The sequence below is a fragment of the Hippocampus bargibanti genome, linkage group LG20 (genome assembly GCF_051943395.1).
Source record: "Hippocampus bargibanti isolate YZ-2025 linkage group LG20, ASM5194339v1, whole genome shotgun sequence".
NCBI classification, from domain to species: domain Eukaryota; kingdom Metazoa; phylum Chordata; class Actinopteri; order Syngnathiformes; family Syngnathidae; genus Hippocampus; species Hippocampus bargibanti.
Genome location: NC_142753.1, coordinates 12,210,244 through 12,227,802, shown reverse-complemented (window position 1 = coordinate 12,227,802; position 17,559 = coordinate 12,210,244). Strand labels below are relative to the sequence as shown.

At 45.1% G+C, this 17,559-nt stretch overlaps 2 protein-coding genes and 1 long non-coding RNA gene across 4 annotated transcripts; 2 read left to right on the top strand and 1 right to left on the bottom strand.

Moving 5' to 3' along the window:
• The first annotated feature begins 393 nt into the window (after nt 1-393).
• Nucleotides 394-4,285, top strand: tatdn1 (TatD DNase domain containing 1). Of its 2 annotated transcripts, none has more exons than XM_089023059.1 (12): nt 394-503; nt 1,137-1,202; nt 1,282-1,331; nt 1,413-1,476; nt 1,552-1,698; nt 1,781-1,823; nt 1,900-1,985; nt 2,049-2,116; nt 2,482-2,558; nt 2,716-2,786; nt 2,851-2,977; nt 3,444-4,285. In XM_089023059.1, exons 1-12 carry the CDS (start codon nt 410-412, stop codon nt 3,547-3,549), a joined length of 999 nt encoding a protein of 332 aa, XP_088879185.1. In that variant the 5' UTR covers nt 394-409; the 3' UTR covers nt 3,550-4,285. The 2 variants fall into 2 exon arrangements, with proteins under 2 accessions (XP_088879185.1, XP_088879186.1); XM_089023060.1 differs by having other exon boundaries at nt 463-503; nt 2,049-2,089; nt 3,444-4,268.
• LOC148883280 (uncharacterized) lies at nt 2,442-16,401 on the bottom strand. The gene is made up of 4 exons (XR_016118592.1): nt 16,239-16,401; nt 15,506-15,613; nt 3,393-3,556; nt 2,442-2,578 (listed from the first exon to the last, which is right to left on the bottom strand). It is a non-coding gene; the product is annotated as an uncharacterized LOC148883280 (long non-coding RNA).
• On the top strand, nt 4,862-13,115 carry plekho1a (pleckstrin homology domain containing O1a). Its single transcript, XM_089023050.1, has 11 exons — nt 4,862-4,908; nt 6,287-6,534; nt 6,995-7,147; nt 8,586-8,726; nt 9,694-9,798; nt 10,263-10,361; nt 10,435-10,737; nt 10,798-10,895; nt 11,086-11,242; nt 11,530-11,642; nt 11,719-13,115. Exons 2-11 carry the CDS (start codon nt 6,508-6,510, stop codon nt 12,368-12,370), a joined length of 1,848 nt encoding a protein of 615 aa, XP_088879176.1. The 5' UTR covers nt 4,862-4,908; nt 6,287-6,507; the 3' UTR covers nt 12,371-13,115.
• Nucleotides 16,402-17,559: the final 1,158 nt, after the last annotated feature.

The window sequence follows — 17,559 nt, the reverse complement described above, 5'->3', positions numbered from 1 at the left end:
GCTATCTATTTAGCTTGCTATTAGCTAGCGAGCTAGCTTTATATCTATTTGAGTTACTTCTGGGATGAGTGACTGTAAAGTGACCTTGAGAGTTTTGAAAGGCGCTTAGAAATGAAATGTATTATTATTCTTATTTATTTATGGGAAGATTAATTTGTGATTATTTATTTGTTTATTTATTCGTTGATCTATTTATCTATCTACTTGTTTATTTGTCTATCGATTAATTTGTGTAATAATTCATGTCGCATGAATAACTTGGTTATGACTTTATAGGAAGTAGAAGTACAGATACTGGGAGGAAAGACATTACAAAAATACTAGTCTGTAAATTCGATGTGACTTTTCCAGCTAAAATATTCTCAGTCATTTGAGTAAATTGAGCTCCTCTTTTGTGAGTCTTAAGGTAATGACAAATGACACCCCGGATGAAGGCTGCATGCGTGTACTTCGCAAGGCGGACTCGTTAATTCTGTCAACAATGGCCCGCCACAAATTCATCGGTAAGGATGTTAATAATCACTTTATGAATTAAAAAAAAAACACTCCACATTGTAATTCTGTTTTAAGTCATTTAGCGGGCTAATGCAAAGAGCGTTCACTCCATTAAAACGTACATGATTTCAAAAGAACCTCGCTTGAGTGAATCATCCCATTTACTTTTCACAAGAAAACAATGTCAAGTAGATTTAGTTAAATAATGATTCGCTCGTCTCGTGGTTGTGCAACATGTTACATCGACTGCCACAAAACAAAATTCCAAGTCGTTCCAACAACCAGCAACTACGTCAAAATGCAGTAGTTATAGTAGTGTTCATTAAAAACAAGTGACTGGTTTTATTCGCAAGGAGTCAATATACAAACTACTGGGAGCCAGTTGATATAACCCCGCGTTTTTATTTTTGGGGGAGAAAATGAGCTTGAATGCTGAACCAATGCTAAAGTATTGGCAATTAAATTGCAGCAAACGTAAATAAATCTGAATGTATTGATATTATTTGGACATTTTGTGCAATGAATTTGAGATGTCCTGTTTTTTTTAATAAAGGGAGTTAGTTGGAGCCCTACGGTAATTAAATGTCAACATTTCATACCAGATAACAACCCTATGTTGTAATTTTGTGTCCAAACATCAGACATTGGCGTCAACCTGACAGACCCCGTGTTCCGTGGGCTCTACAGAGGCAAGCGTAAGCATCAAGGTGAGAGCCTTTTCCTCTCAAAGTCAAAGTCAAAGTCAAAGTCGCGGCTTCCACTTGATCCCGTGTTATGTTCCCACAGACGACTTCCACCATGTCATCGACCGAGCTGTCCACGCGGGGGTCCAAAAGGTGACAAAAAAAAAAAAAAAAAAAAAATCAACTTGTGAAATGTAACAAGTGACGGATTGGGATGTTGTGTCTGGTGTGCAGTTTGTGATCACCGGAGGCAGCCTGGAGGACAGCGAGGAGGCCGTCAAACTGGCTCAAAGCAGAGGTAAGCGCGGCGACTGAAGCAGCCTTTTTAAGGCTTACTTGGAATCTTGATTTCTTTTTCCCGGGCCGAGCTCAGAAAGCTTTTATTGCACGGTGGGTTGCCATCCAACCCGCTGCGGCCAATTTGAGGAGGGCGCCGGACCCTCCGAGTATCTGGCCCGCCTTCAGCGTTTGGCGGCGGATAACCGAAGCAAAGTGGTCGCCATCGGAGAGTGCGGACTAGGCAAGTCCGTAGCCACAAGTTTGTCAAGAAACGTTTAGTCAACGCCTTGAATTGGCTTTGTGATTGTTTTTTGTGTGTGTAGATTTTGACCGCTTGGAATTTTGCCCCAAAGAGATGCAACTCAAGTAAGTCCAGGACATGTCCATCCTTACCCCGCCGCCACGTTTCTTGATCTACTCTGTTGTCTATCACGTGTCACAGATACTTTGAGATGCAATTTGATCTAGCTGAGGAGAGCAAGCTTCCCATGTTCCTCCACTGCCGTAACTCCCATCAGGACTTTGCGGGTGAGTCCAAAAGTCCCGCTGCAGTCACGTCTCGCACGATCTGAGAGACTTGTTGGTTCGCAGACATCATGAGGAAGAATCGAGACCGATGCGTAGGAGGCGTGGTGAGTGAATGTTTCTTCAAGGCCGAGGTAATAAATATGTCTGTTGTGTGTTTGGAATTTCAATGAAATGAAAACCAAATCCTCCGTCAAGCATCTCCAGTTGGTCCAAAATGCTGTTGCTCACCTATTGACTGGTACTCATAAGAGGGAGCATATGAACTGGTACTCTGGCCTCCCTTCACTGGCTTTCTGTACAATTTGGAGTCTGTTCTTGAGCTTTTGACTCAGCATGAGATGCTGCTTGGTTTTTGTTGTAACTGTTGTCATATACACACATTCTTTTGCTCCGTGTCTAGCGCTTTCTATGTGTTTTAAAGTGAAATGTAAATAGAGTTGAGGTGAGCTCAAACCTTGTGATTTACTCGCTGTTCACCTTGGAATGCCTTGATCAGGTCCACTCGTTCGATGGGAGCGCAGAGGAGGCTGCCGCCCTGATTGAGCTGGACCTCTACATCGGGATTAACGGATGGTGAGAGCCGGGGGGCGTGTCTGCAACAAACCAAGTGACTCTTAAGAAATTCAATCATTCCTTCAGTATTATACTGCCGACCACTTTGTTGCGACACGGTATAAGGAAGCCAAAATGATGTTCCAAAACCTGCGTCTAACAAGACCTTCCATTTCAGTTCACTGAAAAGCCAGGCCAACATGGACGCCATGAAGCGCATTCCCACCGAGCGACTGATGATAGAAACCGGTAAGTTGTCTCGAGCGTTGTTGCGGCGGACATTTTGATTTGACGTCGTTCCAATGGCCGCCAGATGCTCCGTGGTGCGGTATCAAGAGCACACACGCCGGCTTCAAATACGTCAACAGCACCTTCCCCACAAAGAAGAAATGGGAGGCGGGGCACTGCCTAAAGGACAGGAACGAGCCTTGTCACATTATGTGAGTACGGGCTGCGGGTGGTCACGTGACTTGGGATCCCACACCGACCGAAGGTGCTAAATTGAAGATTTGGGGCTGGCACGGCTAAAACTAAACAAAGGCTTCACAGACATACATGATAACTTGGACAGTTAATGCCTTCTTACTCAGCACCGTGAGAAGTCAAGCCGACAGCAGCCATCTCGCGTTGCCGCTGTCTAAACTCACATTACTTGTATCAAGCCAGTGGTGGCCATCTTGCGTTGTCACATGACATTGATTTCTCCATGGCATTGTCACATTATTTTCTGGTACTGCAATGAAAATGCCAGTGTGTAGCATACGCTCGTACCAAGTCTCGGTGAAGCTCAAAACGCACACGTACAAACTTTGTCGGGACCGTGACAAAGTTGGAAGGACAAGAATTGAGACTTACTCGTGACGTGGACGTGATGTGACTGATGTTCCATTGATTTGTCTCGTTCAGACAAGTTCTGGAGGTGATGGCCGCAGCGAGGGAGGAGGACCCGTTGGAGCTTTCCCGCAGCATTTACGACAACACCAACAGGGTCTTCTTCTCTTCTACTGGATGATGGGAAGCTGACATGGACACAATGTAACAACATCAATTGGAGGATTGGAGAGATTGTTGAATAATCCATCAATGACAGAAAACAAAAAACCCCCAAGTATCAGCGGACATGCAAAGATGCTCATCTTGTCCAGCAACACACAACATTGTCCAGCGAGTGGATTGATTTTCTCAATTTGATCAATATAGTCGTCAATGCGCTCTATAAATCAATATGTATTCAGAATCAGAAAACCTTTATTCGTCCCTCAATGGGGAAATTTGCAGTCCACAGCAGCAATTCAAAACGGGGATAGGGAGGGGGTGAAAGGATAGAAAACAAGATACATATTCTAAGCATAGTAAAATAAAAATGTCAACTGTATAGAGTAAATGTGCAAAACCGTTTCATAAAAAAAACTGTACATAGTGCAAGTATCAAGAAAGTCATATTGATATATGTAGCCGTATTGCATCAACCCATATTTACAGTACAAGTGTACAGTTTTTTTAAAATTTATTGTATTGTATTTTGTACAGCCGCCCCCATTTCAAGCTCAAATAACTCCAGACCCATACAACTTAGGAATTAACTCTTTTTTTTTCTGATGAAACAAGCGAGTCTAAGGTTTCTTACGCTGCATTGAATGTTTATGTCGTCCTAAAAGTCAATATTCTGTGAGTCCTGCAATTTGAGGGAAAATGTCAAAACCCGTGGCACTGAAGTGGACACATTTTTGCACATCGTCTGGTGGTGAATGAGTTAACGGGGCTCAGCAGTCTTCAAAAAATAAAAGAAAACATGGGTTTTAGAGGAATGTATTTATAGAGAGTGTAGGGGGTGTGTCATGAGTTTCACAAAATCAAGCACAAAGCATTTCTTTTTTGAAGGCGGGTTTCCGACATTTCTCTTGCTCGAAGCTTGAAGCTAAGACAGCGTGATGCCGATTCCAAAGCCAAACACGGCACACAGCGTCATGGCCAGCGGCAGCGAGATCCCCCAGCAGGTATCTCGGAGCTTCCTCTTAGCCGAGTTCAACGGGATGGATTTGGGAACCCCGACGTTGACGCCGGTGTGATCGGCCACGGCCTTCAGCCTGTCCGACAAAGTGTACAGGTTGCCGCGGACTTCTTCCCACTCCTGGCGCAGGGTGACCACGCTCTGCGCTTCCTGGCGGAGCCTTTTGGACTCCTGGCGGAAAACCTTCATGTCTCTTTGCAGCGTGCTGAGCAATTCTTGGCGGAGAGCATCCATGTCCCTTTGGGTCTGCTCGCGGATCTCCTGGCGCAGGATTTCCGTGTCGGGCGGGTTGAAGCCCATGGCTTTCTGCACCTCCTGACGAAGGGTCCTGGCTTCCTGGCGAGCCGTCTTGGCATCTCGGTGCGTTTGGCCGACGGCCTGCTTGACTTCCTGGCGGAGGGTATCCATATCGATCTTGTTTTGAGTGGCCACCTCTTGGATGACCTGACGAAGGATTTCCATTTCTGAGATACTTTCCTGGCTCGCGTAGGGTTCCGTAGCCCGAACCTTGCGGTCTTAAGGGCTAGTATGATTGGCGCTGCGCACTGTTGGAAAGCAACAGTGCTTTTGCCACGCTTTAGGTTGTCTCTTTTCAATAGCCGCGCAAAGGATGCCGATTTCTTTTGGCTGTCGCGGCACTAAAGTCGACACAGATGATGATCAGCTGTGTGATGTCACATCAGAGACACCCTCACCCCTGGTCCCGGTTGTCATGGCGATCACAACTCGGCCAAGGCTGGACGGGGCATTGGGTGACTTTGTCGACACTGTGATCAATGTTATAGAATGAAAAAAAAACTTGATCCCAGGTGGAGGTAATGATGGTTCATAATCTATATTATATAGAACAAAGCAAAGCAGAAATGACATGATATGGAGGCTCAACCACAGTCGCGTGCACATTTTCCCACTCATTTATGATTTAGTTTGACTTCCCAGCAACTCCTATACCTTGTTATTTTTTCTTTCTTTTTCCCTTCATAATTTTGCTGCTGTGAATTGTGGATTTCTCCATTGTGAGACAAATCAGAATCAGAAAGCCTTTAATAGTCCCATAATGGGGACATTTGCAGTCCACAGCAGCAATTGGAATGGGGTGGGGGGATATCTAGACTAATCTACTCAATCTATGAATTTGCATGTTCTTCCTGGGCCCGTGTGGGTTTTCTCCGGGTCCTCCAGTTTCCTCCCACGTTCCAAAAAACATGCATGGCAGGCTGATTGAACACTCCAAATTGTCCCAAGGTGCGAATGTTTGTCCCCGTGTGACCTGCGATTGGCTGGCAACCAATTCAGGGGGTCCCCCAGCAACCCGAATGAGGATAAAGCAGTTTGGAAAATTATTCTAATCTAATTAATTTAATCTAACCTAAAATAATCTATTGTATTTTCTGATGTATGAGGCACACTGGTGTATAAGGTCCACCCCCAAGGAATGGCGTATTTTTAAACTTTTGACCTTTTGTGGCTTAATATGACTTCACATATAAGGTGTATAAGGCGCAGGGTCATCTTTTGAAGAAAATCAAGGCTTTTGGGTGCGCCGCAAAATCCAGTCATCTACTGTTTTGGATGAGATGGTATCACTCTAATTTGAGATGGATCACTTCACTTTAGTGCCTTGGCATTGCAGAAAGAGCAATATGTCAATTCCAGCCACACCTCAAAGCCACTCTGACTGAGAATAGTACCCCGAATACCCCCCCACCCCCAAAAAATGATGCGTGTCTTTGTTCAGACCTGCACGAGCATGCTCGCGCCGCCAGATGGCGCCTTCAAACGCACTCGAAATCTAGGTTAAAGTGCGCGTGCACGACGAGGGGGAAAGCATCTGCCCACCCACCCGCGCGCACGCTCGCAGGCAGGCAGGACGCCGCCTCCAACCCGTCAGACAACAGAGGAACCGAGAAGAACGAGACGAAGCTGAAGAAGAAAAAAACCGGAGCGAGCTAAGCGAGCATGAAGAAGAGCAACCACGCAGGACCGGTAGGAACGCGCACACATTCATCCCTCCATCATTATCAAACATTCCCAAGTTCGGACCTTCATCTCTCTCCTCCATCCATCCATCCATCCCCCTTGCCTGGCCACCTCAACATCAAAGCGTCATGACCGCAACTAAATATTCTGTGACGTCACGGCAAAAGTCAGAATAATACGTATTGTGATTTATTTTTCTCGTGTTGCTGCCAAGTATCTCTTTCTAAATGATAGAATTACGAAATGTGATATATTACTATCAACAATTTACAGAAGACCAATGTGTGGTGTACCTATTATGCTATACTATACTATATATATATATATTTATTTTTTTAGATTATACATTATATGTATAACCCGTTCAAATATGCGTGCATACAACAAGACACACACATGCACACGCATGTACACATATGTTTATGTGTGTGTGTGTGTGTGTGTGTGTGTGTGTGTGTTTGGACAGGGGCCTCAGGACCCAGCCCATTCGGGCACCACACCTCCGCCGGATAAGTTCGGCTGGCTGAGGAAGTTCTGCGGCCGCGGGATCTTCAGAGAGCTTTGGAGAAGTCGATACGTGGTCCTCAGAGGAGAACACTTGTTCATATCGGAGAAGGAGGTGAGAAGGACGAGCATCACATGTGTGTGTGTGTGTCTATGTGCGCAAGACATACAAAAGTGCAGATCCACAAAATGAACACAGCAAAGCACGCATCCAAGAACACAAGCCTCCAATGGCAACAGACATGCAGTCAGGTACAAACTTGAGATTGAAAAAAAAACACCACGTAGTGGCATGGAAAGACACGCACGACAGCAAACGCACATGTACAAAGCCAAAGACGCGGGCTGCCTGCTGAGCAGTCAACACGTGCGATTGAATCCAAGATCATGTGACAGCCAGCAGCCAGCACACACTGATGAGCATCCAAAGACATGGACGCCTGTGCAAATGCACATTGACACACACACACACACACACACACACACACACACACACACACACACACACACACACACACACACACACACACACACACACACACACACACACACACACACACACACACACACACACACACACACACACACACACACACACACACACACGCGCACGAATATAGAGTTTGTCATTTCCAGGATGAGATTTCATAGGCATTCTGTTTTTCAACGCGTGTATTAACCATCAGCGTGTAATCATTTGTCAGCACTGCGTTAAGGTCAAACGACTGCTATTAGTGCCGCACTAACGAGCTGAGAAGCATCAATTCCTCTGGCCATTTCCCATTAGGAGCGAAACAACATATGCGTGCGTCTACTGAGTGGCACGTGCCCAAGCTCGTGAGTTTTGTGTGAAATGTGCCGTCAATCACATATCGACTCGTTTGTACCGACGCCTTGTTACGCAATAGTTGTGGACTCTTAAAGGACAACCGACACCATTTTTTTGTCTCCTAACTGACATCAGAAAAACGTTTTATAGCATCTAAATACCCAAAACACACAGGCTGATATTTGTAGTCAAATGCAAAACACCAATAAAAATCACTTCAAGTGTCTAAAAACGACTTCAAAATGAACCCGGAGATGGCAAGTTTCAAAAGGTCCCGCCCCCTTATTCGTGACGTCACGCCAAGACGTGTTGCCTTGCTGGAGAATCAAAACAATGGCTTCAGATTCGGAGAAGATGCTTTCTTGTTACTCATCCAGTTATGAATATGAGTCAAATAGTTCTGAAGAGGAAAGCATACATGTTTGCAATCGATTGAAGGAGTCCTCCCATCTCAATTCGAGCCGTCAATGACAGCAATGTAGTGTCCCAGAAAATGCACAAGATGGCGCCCGAGCTGCGTTGGAAATGGGCTGGTTTGTCAGCTGGGAATTTGTGTCAGCAAATATCAAATAGTTGTCTTGGTGCAACACACAACGATTCACCATCGTGTTATTGATGTGTTTTCCTTCTAATTTCGCCATCAACACGGATCAACATGAAGTCCCTTTAAGGCAAAGAATTTCCAACAATTTCAGCGTTGCCATGTTTGAATTTACCTTCTCAGGTGAGGGATGAACGTAAAAGTCAAGAAGTTGTGGAACTGGCCCATTACGAACGCTCGGAAGAGTTGAGGAAGGCCAAGAGTCGCAGCAAGAAGAACCACAGCCGCTTCACACTCATCCGATCCCGACGGCCCGGCAACACGGTCGGTTCAACGCCTTCTCTGACAATTATGACATCACAGATATCTTTTATTTATACCATTAACTCTTTGAACTCTTCAACAGTAGCCAAAATGGAACTGTATAGTGCCACTTAGCAGTTTTTTTTTGACGACGATACTAGTGCAGCGTGTTCTACCGGAAACAAATTCCTTGTGTGGTCTACATACTTGGCAATAAAGATGATTCTGATAATAATAATGTTTCATTGAACACTTATAGGAATATATTTTTAGATATTTATATAACAGTTTCATCAGTCAACAGCATATTTTGATGCAGTCGTCATTTTGGGGATTTCCAAATCCAATCCAAGTGGCTAGAGGACAGACCAGGATAGTTCCTGACCCCTTTCCAGGTTTTGGATCATGTCAGGAGGGATCCAGGAACTAGGAGGTTTTGAGATGGGACCATGGGATCAGGATATGGGATGCTTTGGATATGATCTGAGGACCGGCGTCAGGATGCGTTGCAGCCTTTGGATGAGGTCACCTTGAGGATTTGGGCCACTTTGCATTTTGTTTTATTGGAAAAGCTTCCAAAGTGCGGCAGCGCGACGACTCTTGCGTGTTTTAGTGACGTCACGGGACGCGCTAAGAGATTGACTTCATCCCCGCCTGATTTTCTCCGGCATCCCTCTGGTGGGCTGAATTTAATGCCGCTCATGACTCTGGCTCTGCCCGCTTCTGACTGGCTGAGCTTGGGGCTTTTTTTCCGTCCACGTGAAAAGATTTAATCCACAGAATCCCATTAGTGTGTCACAGGACGAGTGGGAGCGGAATAATCTGACAGTGTTAGCCTTGCTGCTATCAAAATCCTCATCGTCATCTTCTAGCATCACGGCGTATAAAAAGATGTGATGGATACTCGCGTCCTCACCGACAGAGGCACAGTCGTCATTGTGGTGTCCTCGGATGCTGACCCGGTCATGTCCTCCGTCCTCTTTCACAGGTTCCCAACCTTCTCTTCCTGGCTGTGAGTCCCGAGGAGAAAGAATCGTGGATCAGCGCTCTCAATGTCGCCATCGCTAAAGCCAAAAATAGAGTTTTGGACCAGGTCAGCATCTCAATGCATCCACTCATCCTCTCTCTCTTTTTTTAGCATGTCCAAAACTCTGCATTGCCCAGACAACCAAATTTAAAATCCCTGCATGTGTCCATGTGAAGAAATATCAATTAACATATCCAAATGTCAATATCTCCTCTTGGCTACAAGTCCAAAGATGTCCAAATGTCCACACATCCATCATCAAAGTCCACATTAACATTATGAACGCTTAAATGTCCACACCATCGCATTTCGATGTCTGTATGGACATGTGACCACACTCCCAATGTGTGTCCAAGAACATGCCATGACATGTCTTTCTGGTCTTATCTGGACACATCCACACAAGCATGTCCTTGTGTCCAAATGTCTCCAAATGCCATAAGTCCATGCCGACCAGAATCACATACTTTGGTCCCCAATACTTGAACACGTCCTCATCACTTCATTTCCCCACATCCACTTGCGCTTAGGTGACCATGGAGGAGGACGTGTTGGTGCATCCCACAAGAGACCGAGCCAAGATCCCGCAAGGACGCCGTCTTCCCACCCGGGGACATTTGATGACTGTGGTATGGCGCCTTGAAGTGGTCCGCCACGTCTGATTCTTGTTTCCTTATCGGTCATTTTTTTTGAGACGTCCAGGCCTCCTCGTCCTGTCACGGCATGCTATCCCTCGACCTCGTGGCTGAGGAGGAAGGATTTTCATCAGAATGTGACGGCACCTCCTGGGAAAGTGTGTTCCGCATGGGCTCCAATGGGCGCTTGGCAACGGCGGAGGCCGGAGGTGGCGGACGTCAGCGTTCGGGGACGGACGTGTCCAAACTGCGAGTACGAACCAAGGAAGCCAAAGTCAAGACGGGAAGTCTACCTAGAGGAAGCGAGCGTTCCTGGGGGAAATATTCCCACCTGGAAAACTCCATGGTGCACAAGAGCCAACAGCTCCAGGTAAGAAAATCAAACGCTTTGTGGACGGATGTGTTTATGTGATCAAGCGTCTTCTTTTAGGTCCTTCAAAAACATTCCAGAACCCCCCAACCTGGCAAGCGGAACTGCATGGTGGGGCGCAGTCGCTGCGCATCCATGGATGAAGTCCTTTCCTCCAGGTAAACACAAACTCTGGAAATGTCTGCCTATCTATCCAGTAGGTCACAGGTGACAAAGTCACGGCACAAGGGCCAGATCTGCCCGCCACATCATTTTAGACATCATCCGCGACATCATTTTCGCCCTTCAGACCGAATACGTAACTCCACAGTGGCCCACACTCTATATGCCTCGCCCTGTCTTTGACAGACCGGCGATGATTCGCTCGGAGTTGCGTTGGGCTCTCAACCGACGTCCTGCAGAAGAGGAGGGCGGCGCCTCGGTGCAACCCGTGGGTCAACTGCAGTCCCTCATCGCCCAGAAGATGCAACGGGCGCAGGAATTACTGGAGGAAATACGACTGCAGGTTAACACTCTTTGTTAGCATTAGCATTTGTCATTGTGGCTAATCCTGTTGCTGAGCCCCCATGAGTCATTTTGCTGATGAGTCTTGGGTCCTTCTCAATCGCGAACATCACTAGCAAGGTTGACTAGTCCCTCCTGACTGACCCAACGATGTCGTAGTGCTAACTCATCCCTAAAATCTTCTTGTTGGTTCATCCTACTGACTCATCATGTTTATTTCTCTTGACTAGTCGCGCTGACTAGTTTGGTTCCCCGTGTGACTTTGTGAGGGTACATGTCTTGCGACAGGAGCTACAGAAGGCCAAGGCTGAGCAAGAGAGAGGAGGAAGTGCAACGTTTGGGAAGGGGGTGGAGTCTCCTCGTCTTCATCACCTAAGGGGCGGGGACTCCCCTCATTCCAGGTACGACGCAGACACGACTGACTCCCAAGAATGATAACTTGAGTGAATTTGTTGTTTTTTTTGTGTGTGTCCTCAGGTCATCTTTGTCTCCTCGTAGTCGTAGCGGTGATTCTCCTGGCCCCCGACGTAAGGACTCGCCCCGATTGAGAGGTCGTGAATCTCCACGGTGCAAGGCCCACAAGAATCGAAACCGGGATGTCGATTCCCCTCGCTCCCGAGGATCGCGGTCTTCCGCTTGTCCGAGCGACTCCCCTCGTCTGATTGAGTCGCCGGACCCGTCTTCAGAGTTCCGAGTCCATCTGAGCCAATCGCCGCCGATCACCCTCGGGCCAGACGGCGGCGCCGTGGATCTTCCGGCCAAGTCCTCGACGTGTTCACAGAGCGGTGACGATTTGTCCCGCAAAGGTCCCAACAAATCCAAGAGCTTGACTGAGTCGTCAGACGCCTGTCAGACCAAAACACCCCAAAAACCAAAGCAGGATGAGGAGGACCTCCAGAAGAGGCGTGCTGAGGCAGAGCGCCTTCTCGTGGAGGCCATGTGTTCCTGGCAGGAGGCGCGGGAAGTTCTACAGGAGGTAAAAGAGCTCCAGAGCCACACGCTGCGACGCCAGCGCAGGAGAACCTACGAGAAGATGACGCCAAGCACCCCCGCCTCATCCGAGGGTGCGGCAGACATCGACACGGGCAAAGTGGCAACGTCGCCAGAAGACGAGTCTGAGTCGCCCTGAACTAAATTGGATCCCTCTCAGGAATCGTCCACTTTTATCCCACCTTGCAGGGTATGTGTTTTTCAAGCAGCACTTGTCATGCGACTCGGCGTAATATCGCGGAAGGCCACCTGACACCACTTGATTCCAGGTGACTCTGTGCCGACGCCAACATGACTCAAGGTGCCCCCCTGTTTGATTCCACAAGATTGCATGTTACTCCATTTGACACTGTCTAACCACCTGTCACCTTATGACTCCACTTGATGCCATCTTTCTGAATCAACTTGACGTTACGTCGCAGGTGTTAAAGTCAAGGCCCGGGGGCCAAATCCGACCCGCCACATCATGTTATTCGACCCGCGAAAGCAAATTGAACGTGTGAAATTCCATTATCCTTGCTAAAGTCCCAACCAAATTTTCAAATTGTCCCATACAACCCACAATAACAGTCATTATTTTTGACTTAATCTGTTTTTCTGTGTAAGCTCGCATTTGTACAGGAGTTGTCGATGAAAAGGTTTCTTCAGCCGGCATCTGTACTTCTTTTTGAAGGTGTCGGACGTTTCGCTTCTTATCCAAGATGCTTCTTCAGCGAACTAAAGTCTTACTGGTAGTTTCGGCCCAATATATATCGCTACTGTCCGGAGATGGCGGTGCCGGACTCTGTGAGCAGGGACCTATCATAGCAGTGTCCGGCGGTGATACTACCATTAAGACTAGTTTGCCAACGAAGCTCCTTGGATAAGAAGCGAAACGTCCGACACCTTGAAAGAAGTACAGATGACGGCTGAAGAAACCTTTTCATCGATCAATCTATAATATGTGAAGGGAATTCAACACCCCCCCCCCCCCCCCCCCCCCCCCGAGAGGAAACCAGCGGCGAAGAAATCAGTTTGACACCCTTGGGCCATGCGATACCACATGGCCAAGAGTAACTTGACTTGACTTGACTTGACTGCCATTTAATTCCACGTGACTCCATCATGACTCCACTGGAGTCCAATGTGACTTCCCGCTATTGCACAAAGTACGAGTCTGAGTGGCTTGACTCTTACTCCTCAGGAATCTTCCACTTTGCTTCCACTTTGGAGGGCATGCGTGCCCTTTTCTAACCAGCAGAAAAAGAAACGAGACATCAATGTGATGACTTGAGCACTTTAACACCTTTTCAACATTTTGTTTTCAAGTAGATTTTTCAAGCTGAAAAAGCAAATGACTGAAAATGGCTTCAGCTTGTAGCTTCCGATGAAGACTCGCAATCAAACACGCGTTTGACAACCAGCAATAAAAAGCCACAAAAATGGCTGACTAAGCGATGGTTATTTTGATGCTTTGTATATAGAAACTTCCTGGCTTGACTTTTTTTTCCAAGTCGCAAGCAGATTTTTTTATGATCTTATCATCAGCGATGATGTCATCATCGGCGACGATGATGATGTCACCAAATACCTTCAAACTTGAAGATTTGAAGTTTCAAGGAATTTCTCAAAAGTTCATTTGACGGCAAAAACAGCACAAATTCAAGAACTATTTTTAAAAAGATGTCGTGTTCATTTGTTTTTTTTTTTTAATATTTCACACCATTGACTTTTAAATGTTCATGTTTGTTGTGTTCATTCTGGAGGAAAATTGAACTCCGTTTAAGTCCTCTTTTCTTTTATATTGATATTGTAATGACAATCATCCTAATGTTTTTTAAATTAGCCGATTCAATGTGACAGTGAAGCCTTGACTGATATTTGTCATGTTGCCGCTTGTGACCAAAAAGCAGAAACACACGAGCACACACACACACACACGCACACACACACATAAGGGATGTCAAAAGAAGGTTTGCTGCACTGCCAATCTCAAACAGGAAGTGGGGATTAAAAAAAACGCCATGCACACACACTTCCTGTTTGTTACTTCCTGTTGGAAGCGCACGTGAAAAATAAAAGTCATCAAATGAAAAGCAAATGTGGTCACATCATTCAAACGCAAACACTGGCAGTCAAAAATGTACATGCTGTACATTCAAACTCACCGAGTAACAATTTGATACCCTACCCCCCATTCACACACTGACTCATACTGCCTCATGTGTGCACGCAGATTTGAATACCCTGGTACATAACCCCCCAAAAAAAAATTCATGCGGCGGCAGCGCACGTGCACGCAGCGTGCACGTGCACGCACAGGTCAGTGAGCTGTAATAAAGAGCAGAGCAGCAGATGTAGGGCAGACGAGCAACATCGCTCCATTACACATCCGACACAGGCGTGCATGTCATTACACATTCATGTATGCACATTATTTTACGGCTCATCTGCAGTCGTACGTGCGCACGCTGACGCCTTAAAGGACAACCGACACCATTTCCTAACTGACATCAGAAAAACCTTTTATAGCATCTAAAATAGCCAAAACACGCAGGCTGATATTTTAAGTCAAATGCAAAACACCAATAAAAAGGACTTCAAGTGTCCCATAACTACTTCAAAATGACCTCAGAAAGTTTCCGTTTCAGAAGGCCTTGTTCGTGACGTCACGCCAAGACGTCTTGCCTTGCTCTAGAATCAAAATAATGGCTTCATTTGGAGAAGATGCTTTCTTGTTACTCATCCAGTTATGAATATCATTCAAATAGTTCTGAATAGGAAAGCATAAATGTTTGCAATCGATTAAAGAAGTCCTCCCGTATCAATTCGAGCCACCAATGACAGTAATGTAGCACCCAGAACATGCTCAAGATGGCGCCCAAGCTCCGTTTGAAATGGGTTGATTTGTCTGCTGGAAATTTGTGTCAACTAGTATCAAATAGTAGTCTTGGTGGAACACACAACGATTCACCATCGTGTTATTTATGTGTTTTCCTTCTAATTTCGCCATCAAAACTGTTTTCAGACCAAACAAAGTATCCAAAATGCATTGTGTGTCGCTTTCTCGGTCAGGGGCGTTCCTGACATGACATCACGTAAGGAATCGTCACGAACTTGAAAACAAGACTTCCTGAATATTCAGCGCAAGTCTTAAAAGGTAAAATATAGCTATATGCTGTGAAATCTTTGTAAAATACACTCAGTAGAAGTCATTTGAAGTGATTTTACAAATTATGGACACAACTTGTCCGGAGGCGTCGGTTGTCCTTTAAAGGAGAATTCAAGTCATCACCTCTTCCGTCTGATCTTCAACCTCATCTTGCTCAACCTCTTCTTCAGCTGCTGTCAATCTCAGCAGGCGTCAATTATCCTGGTCTCTTGCTCGTGTGGCCAATGGAAGCTGGAGGAGGAAAAACAAAATGTTGACAAATTCAAGTTAGCCTCCGATTAGCACAAACATCACAAGATTCTGATTTTTAGGAATCCAAATGAGGGATTTCGAGACAGGGTCAGGTTTTTAAATCAAGGTTTTAAGACAGGAGAAAATAATTTCAAATAAATGTTTCAAGACCATTTTGGGGTTTTATTTCAGGGTAAGGGTGTCTAATTGATGCCCTAAATAAGGATTAAGTTTGAAAGTAGGGCTTCGACAGAGAGTTAGGGTTCCACATTCAGGCCTTAAAGACAGGTTCAATGATTCAAAATGGGATTGGGCTTTCCAATGAAAAATTGAAATTGGCTTTTGGGCCCTGAAGACAATGTTAGGCTTGAAATTTGTCTTTCCAGACCATTTTATGGAGACCAATCATGGCATTAAATGACGATTTGAAGGCAATTTTAGGGTTTCATGGTGAGGTTAGATTTTCACTGTGTTAGCATACGTGCTAAAAAGATTATTCAGTGACATCAAAACACTCCAGAAAGTTTAAATTATTTACGCTTCGGTGTCATCATCATCACTCGCATCTTTTATCTACCCACACAGACGCACACACAGCCTAATGAGAACAAACAGTAACACTGACCTGGAACATTTGGAGGTGTGTGTGTGTATATATATATATATATATGTGTGTGTGTGTGTGCGTGTGCGTGTGTGTGTGTGTGTGTGTGTGTGTGTGTGTGTGTGTGTGTGTGTGTGTTTCTGTGTGAGTCAAAGCCCCGCAGCGCGTTATAAACATCAAATTTCCTCTTTTCTTTCTGCTTGTTAGCCGGCTAGCAACAGAGCTAAAAATACTTCCTGTTTGTCAGCACTGTGTGACCTCATCACATAATCGTGAGCTCACTGCAATGTCATCAACAGAGCCCTGAGTGTGTGTGCATGTTCATGATTGTGCGTCCGTGTGTGTGTGTGTGTGTGTGTGTGTATATATACATATGTATATGAGTTTCAAAAATAATAAAAGAGGTTTGAGGTCAAAGTAAATATTTAAATAAATGCACATACAGATGTAATGGTAAACCATTTTAAACACATTCCAACAAAGATGAAAGTGTCCTCGTCATTCTCGTCTGTTGTAGGGGGTGGCGTCATTTAGCGGGTGACAACAAACAGCATACTGAATAATAAATTCGATTAAATTTACCGTCTTTGGCGTGTTACAGCAGAAATAAGAGGACGCCATCTGCTGGACAATAACTACATCATTTGAGTCACTGAGCATTAATACTGAGCAGTAATAATAATAACTCAAAAAATATATAAAAGCTAGCTAGCGAGCTGTTACATAGCTAATAGATAGCCAGTTAGCTAGATAATAGATAGCTAATAGATAACCAGCTAACAAGCTAGAGAGCTAATAGATAGCTAGCCAGCTGGATAGATAGCTAACAGATAGCCAGCTCGCTAGCTAATAATAATAATAATAATAATAATAATAATAATAATAATAATAATAAAATATATAACAATATTTAATTTATATGCGCCTTTCAAATTTCTCAAGGAAACTTTACAGTTTCCTTTTTTCTGCGGGTGAGCAGCAGCGTTCACTCAACCCGGAAGTACAGGTACTACTGCAATAAAATAAAAAAACTAGAAAAATCCAGAGTCCTCAATAATGGTAAAAAGTATGAAAGTACCTCAATGAGACATGTTTTTCCCAACAAGAATTTGTTATAAATACAAATGTCGTTTTTGTGTCTTCTCAATTTAATTTAGAACAAACTAAATCACTTTGTCAAACTGTAAAAAAAAGCGTTTCACGTTAGAACTTGAATGTTTAATTGCGCTAAAGCATAACTTTGTTAGGGGAAATCGCCAACGCTTCTGGGCCTTCGTGTCATGTCACAATTTCACTCCTTTTCAATGGGCCAAAGCACTTTAGTCGTCGCTTGACGTGAAAA

Bases quoted from the DNA above. Each gene is read 5' to 3' on its own strand.
- tatdn1 (XM_089023059.1), top strand. From the start codon at position 410: ATGACAAATGACACCCCGGATGAAGGCTGCATGCGTGTACTTCGCAAG. The intron at 2,117-2,481 runs GTAATAAATATG...TGCCTTGATCAG, and splicing joins AATGTTTCTTCAAGGCCGAG to GTCCACTCGTTCGATGGGAG. The intron at 2,787-2,850 runs GTAAGTTGTCTC...AATGGCCGCCAG, and splicing joins GCGACTGATGATAGAAACCG to ATGCTCCGTGGTGCGGTATC.
- plekho1a (XM_089023050.1), top strand. From the start codon at position 6,508: ATGAAGAAGAGCAACCACGCAGGACCG. The intron at 6,535-6,994 runs GTAGGAACGCGC...GTGTTTGGACAG, and splicing joins AGAGCAACCACGCAGGACCG to GGGCCTCAGGACCCAGCCCA. The intron at 11,243-11,529 runs GTTAACACTCTT...GTCTTGCGACAG, and splicing joins TGGAGGAAATACGACTGCAG to GAGCTACAGAAGGCCAAGGC.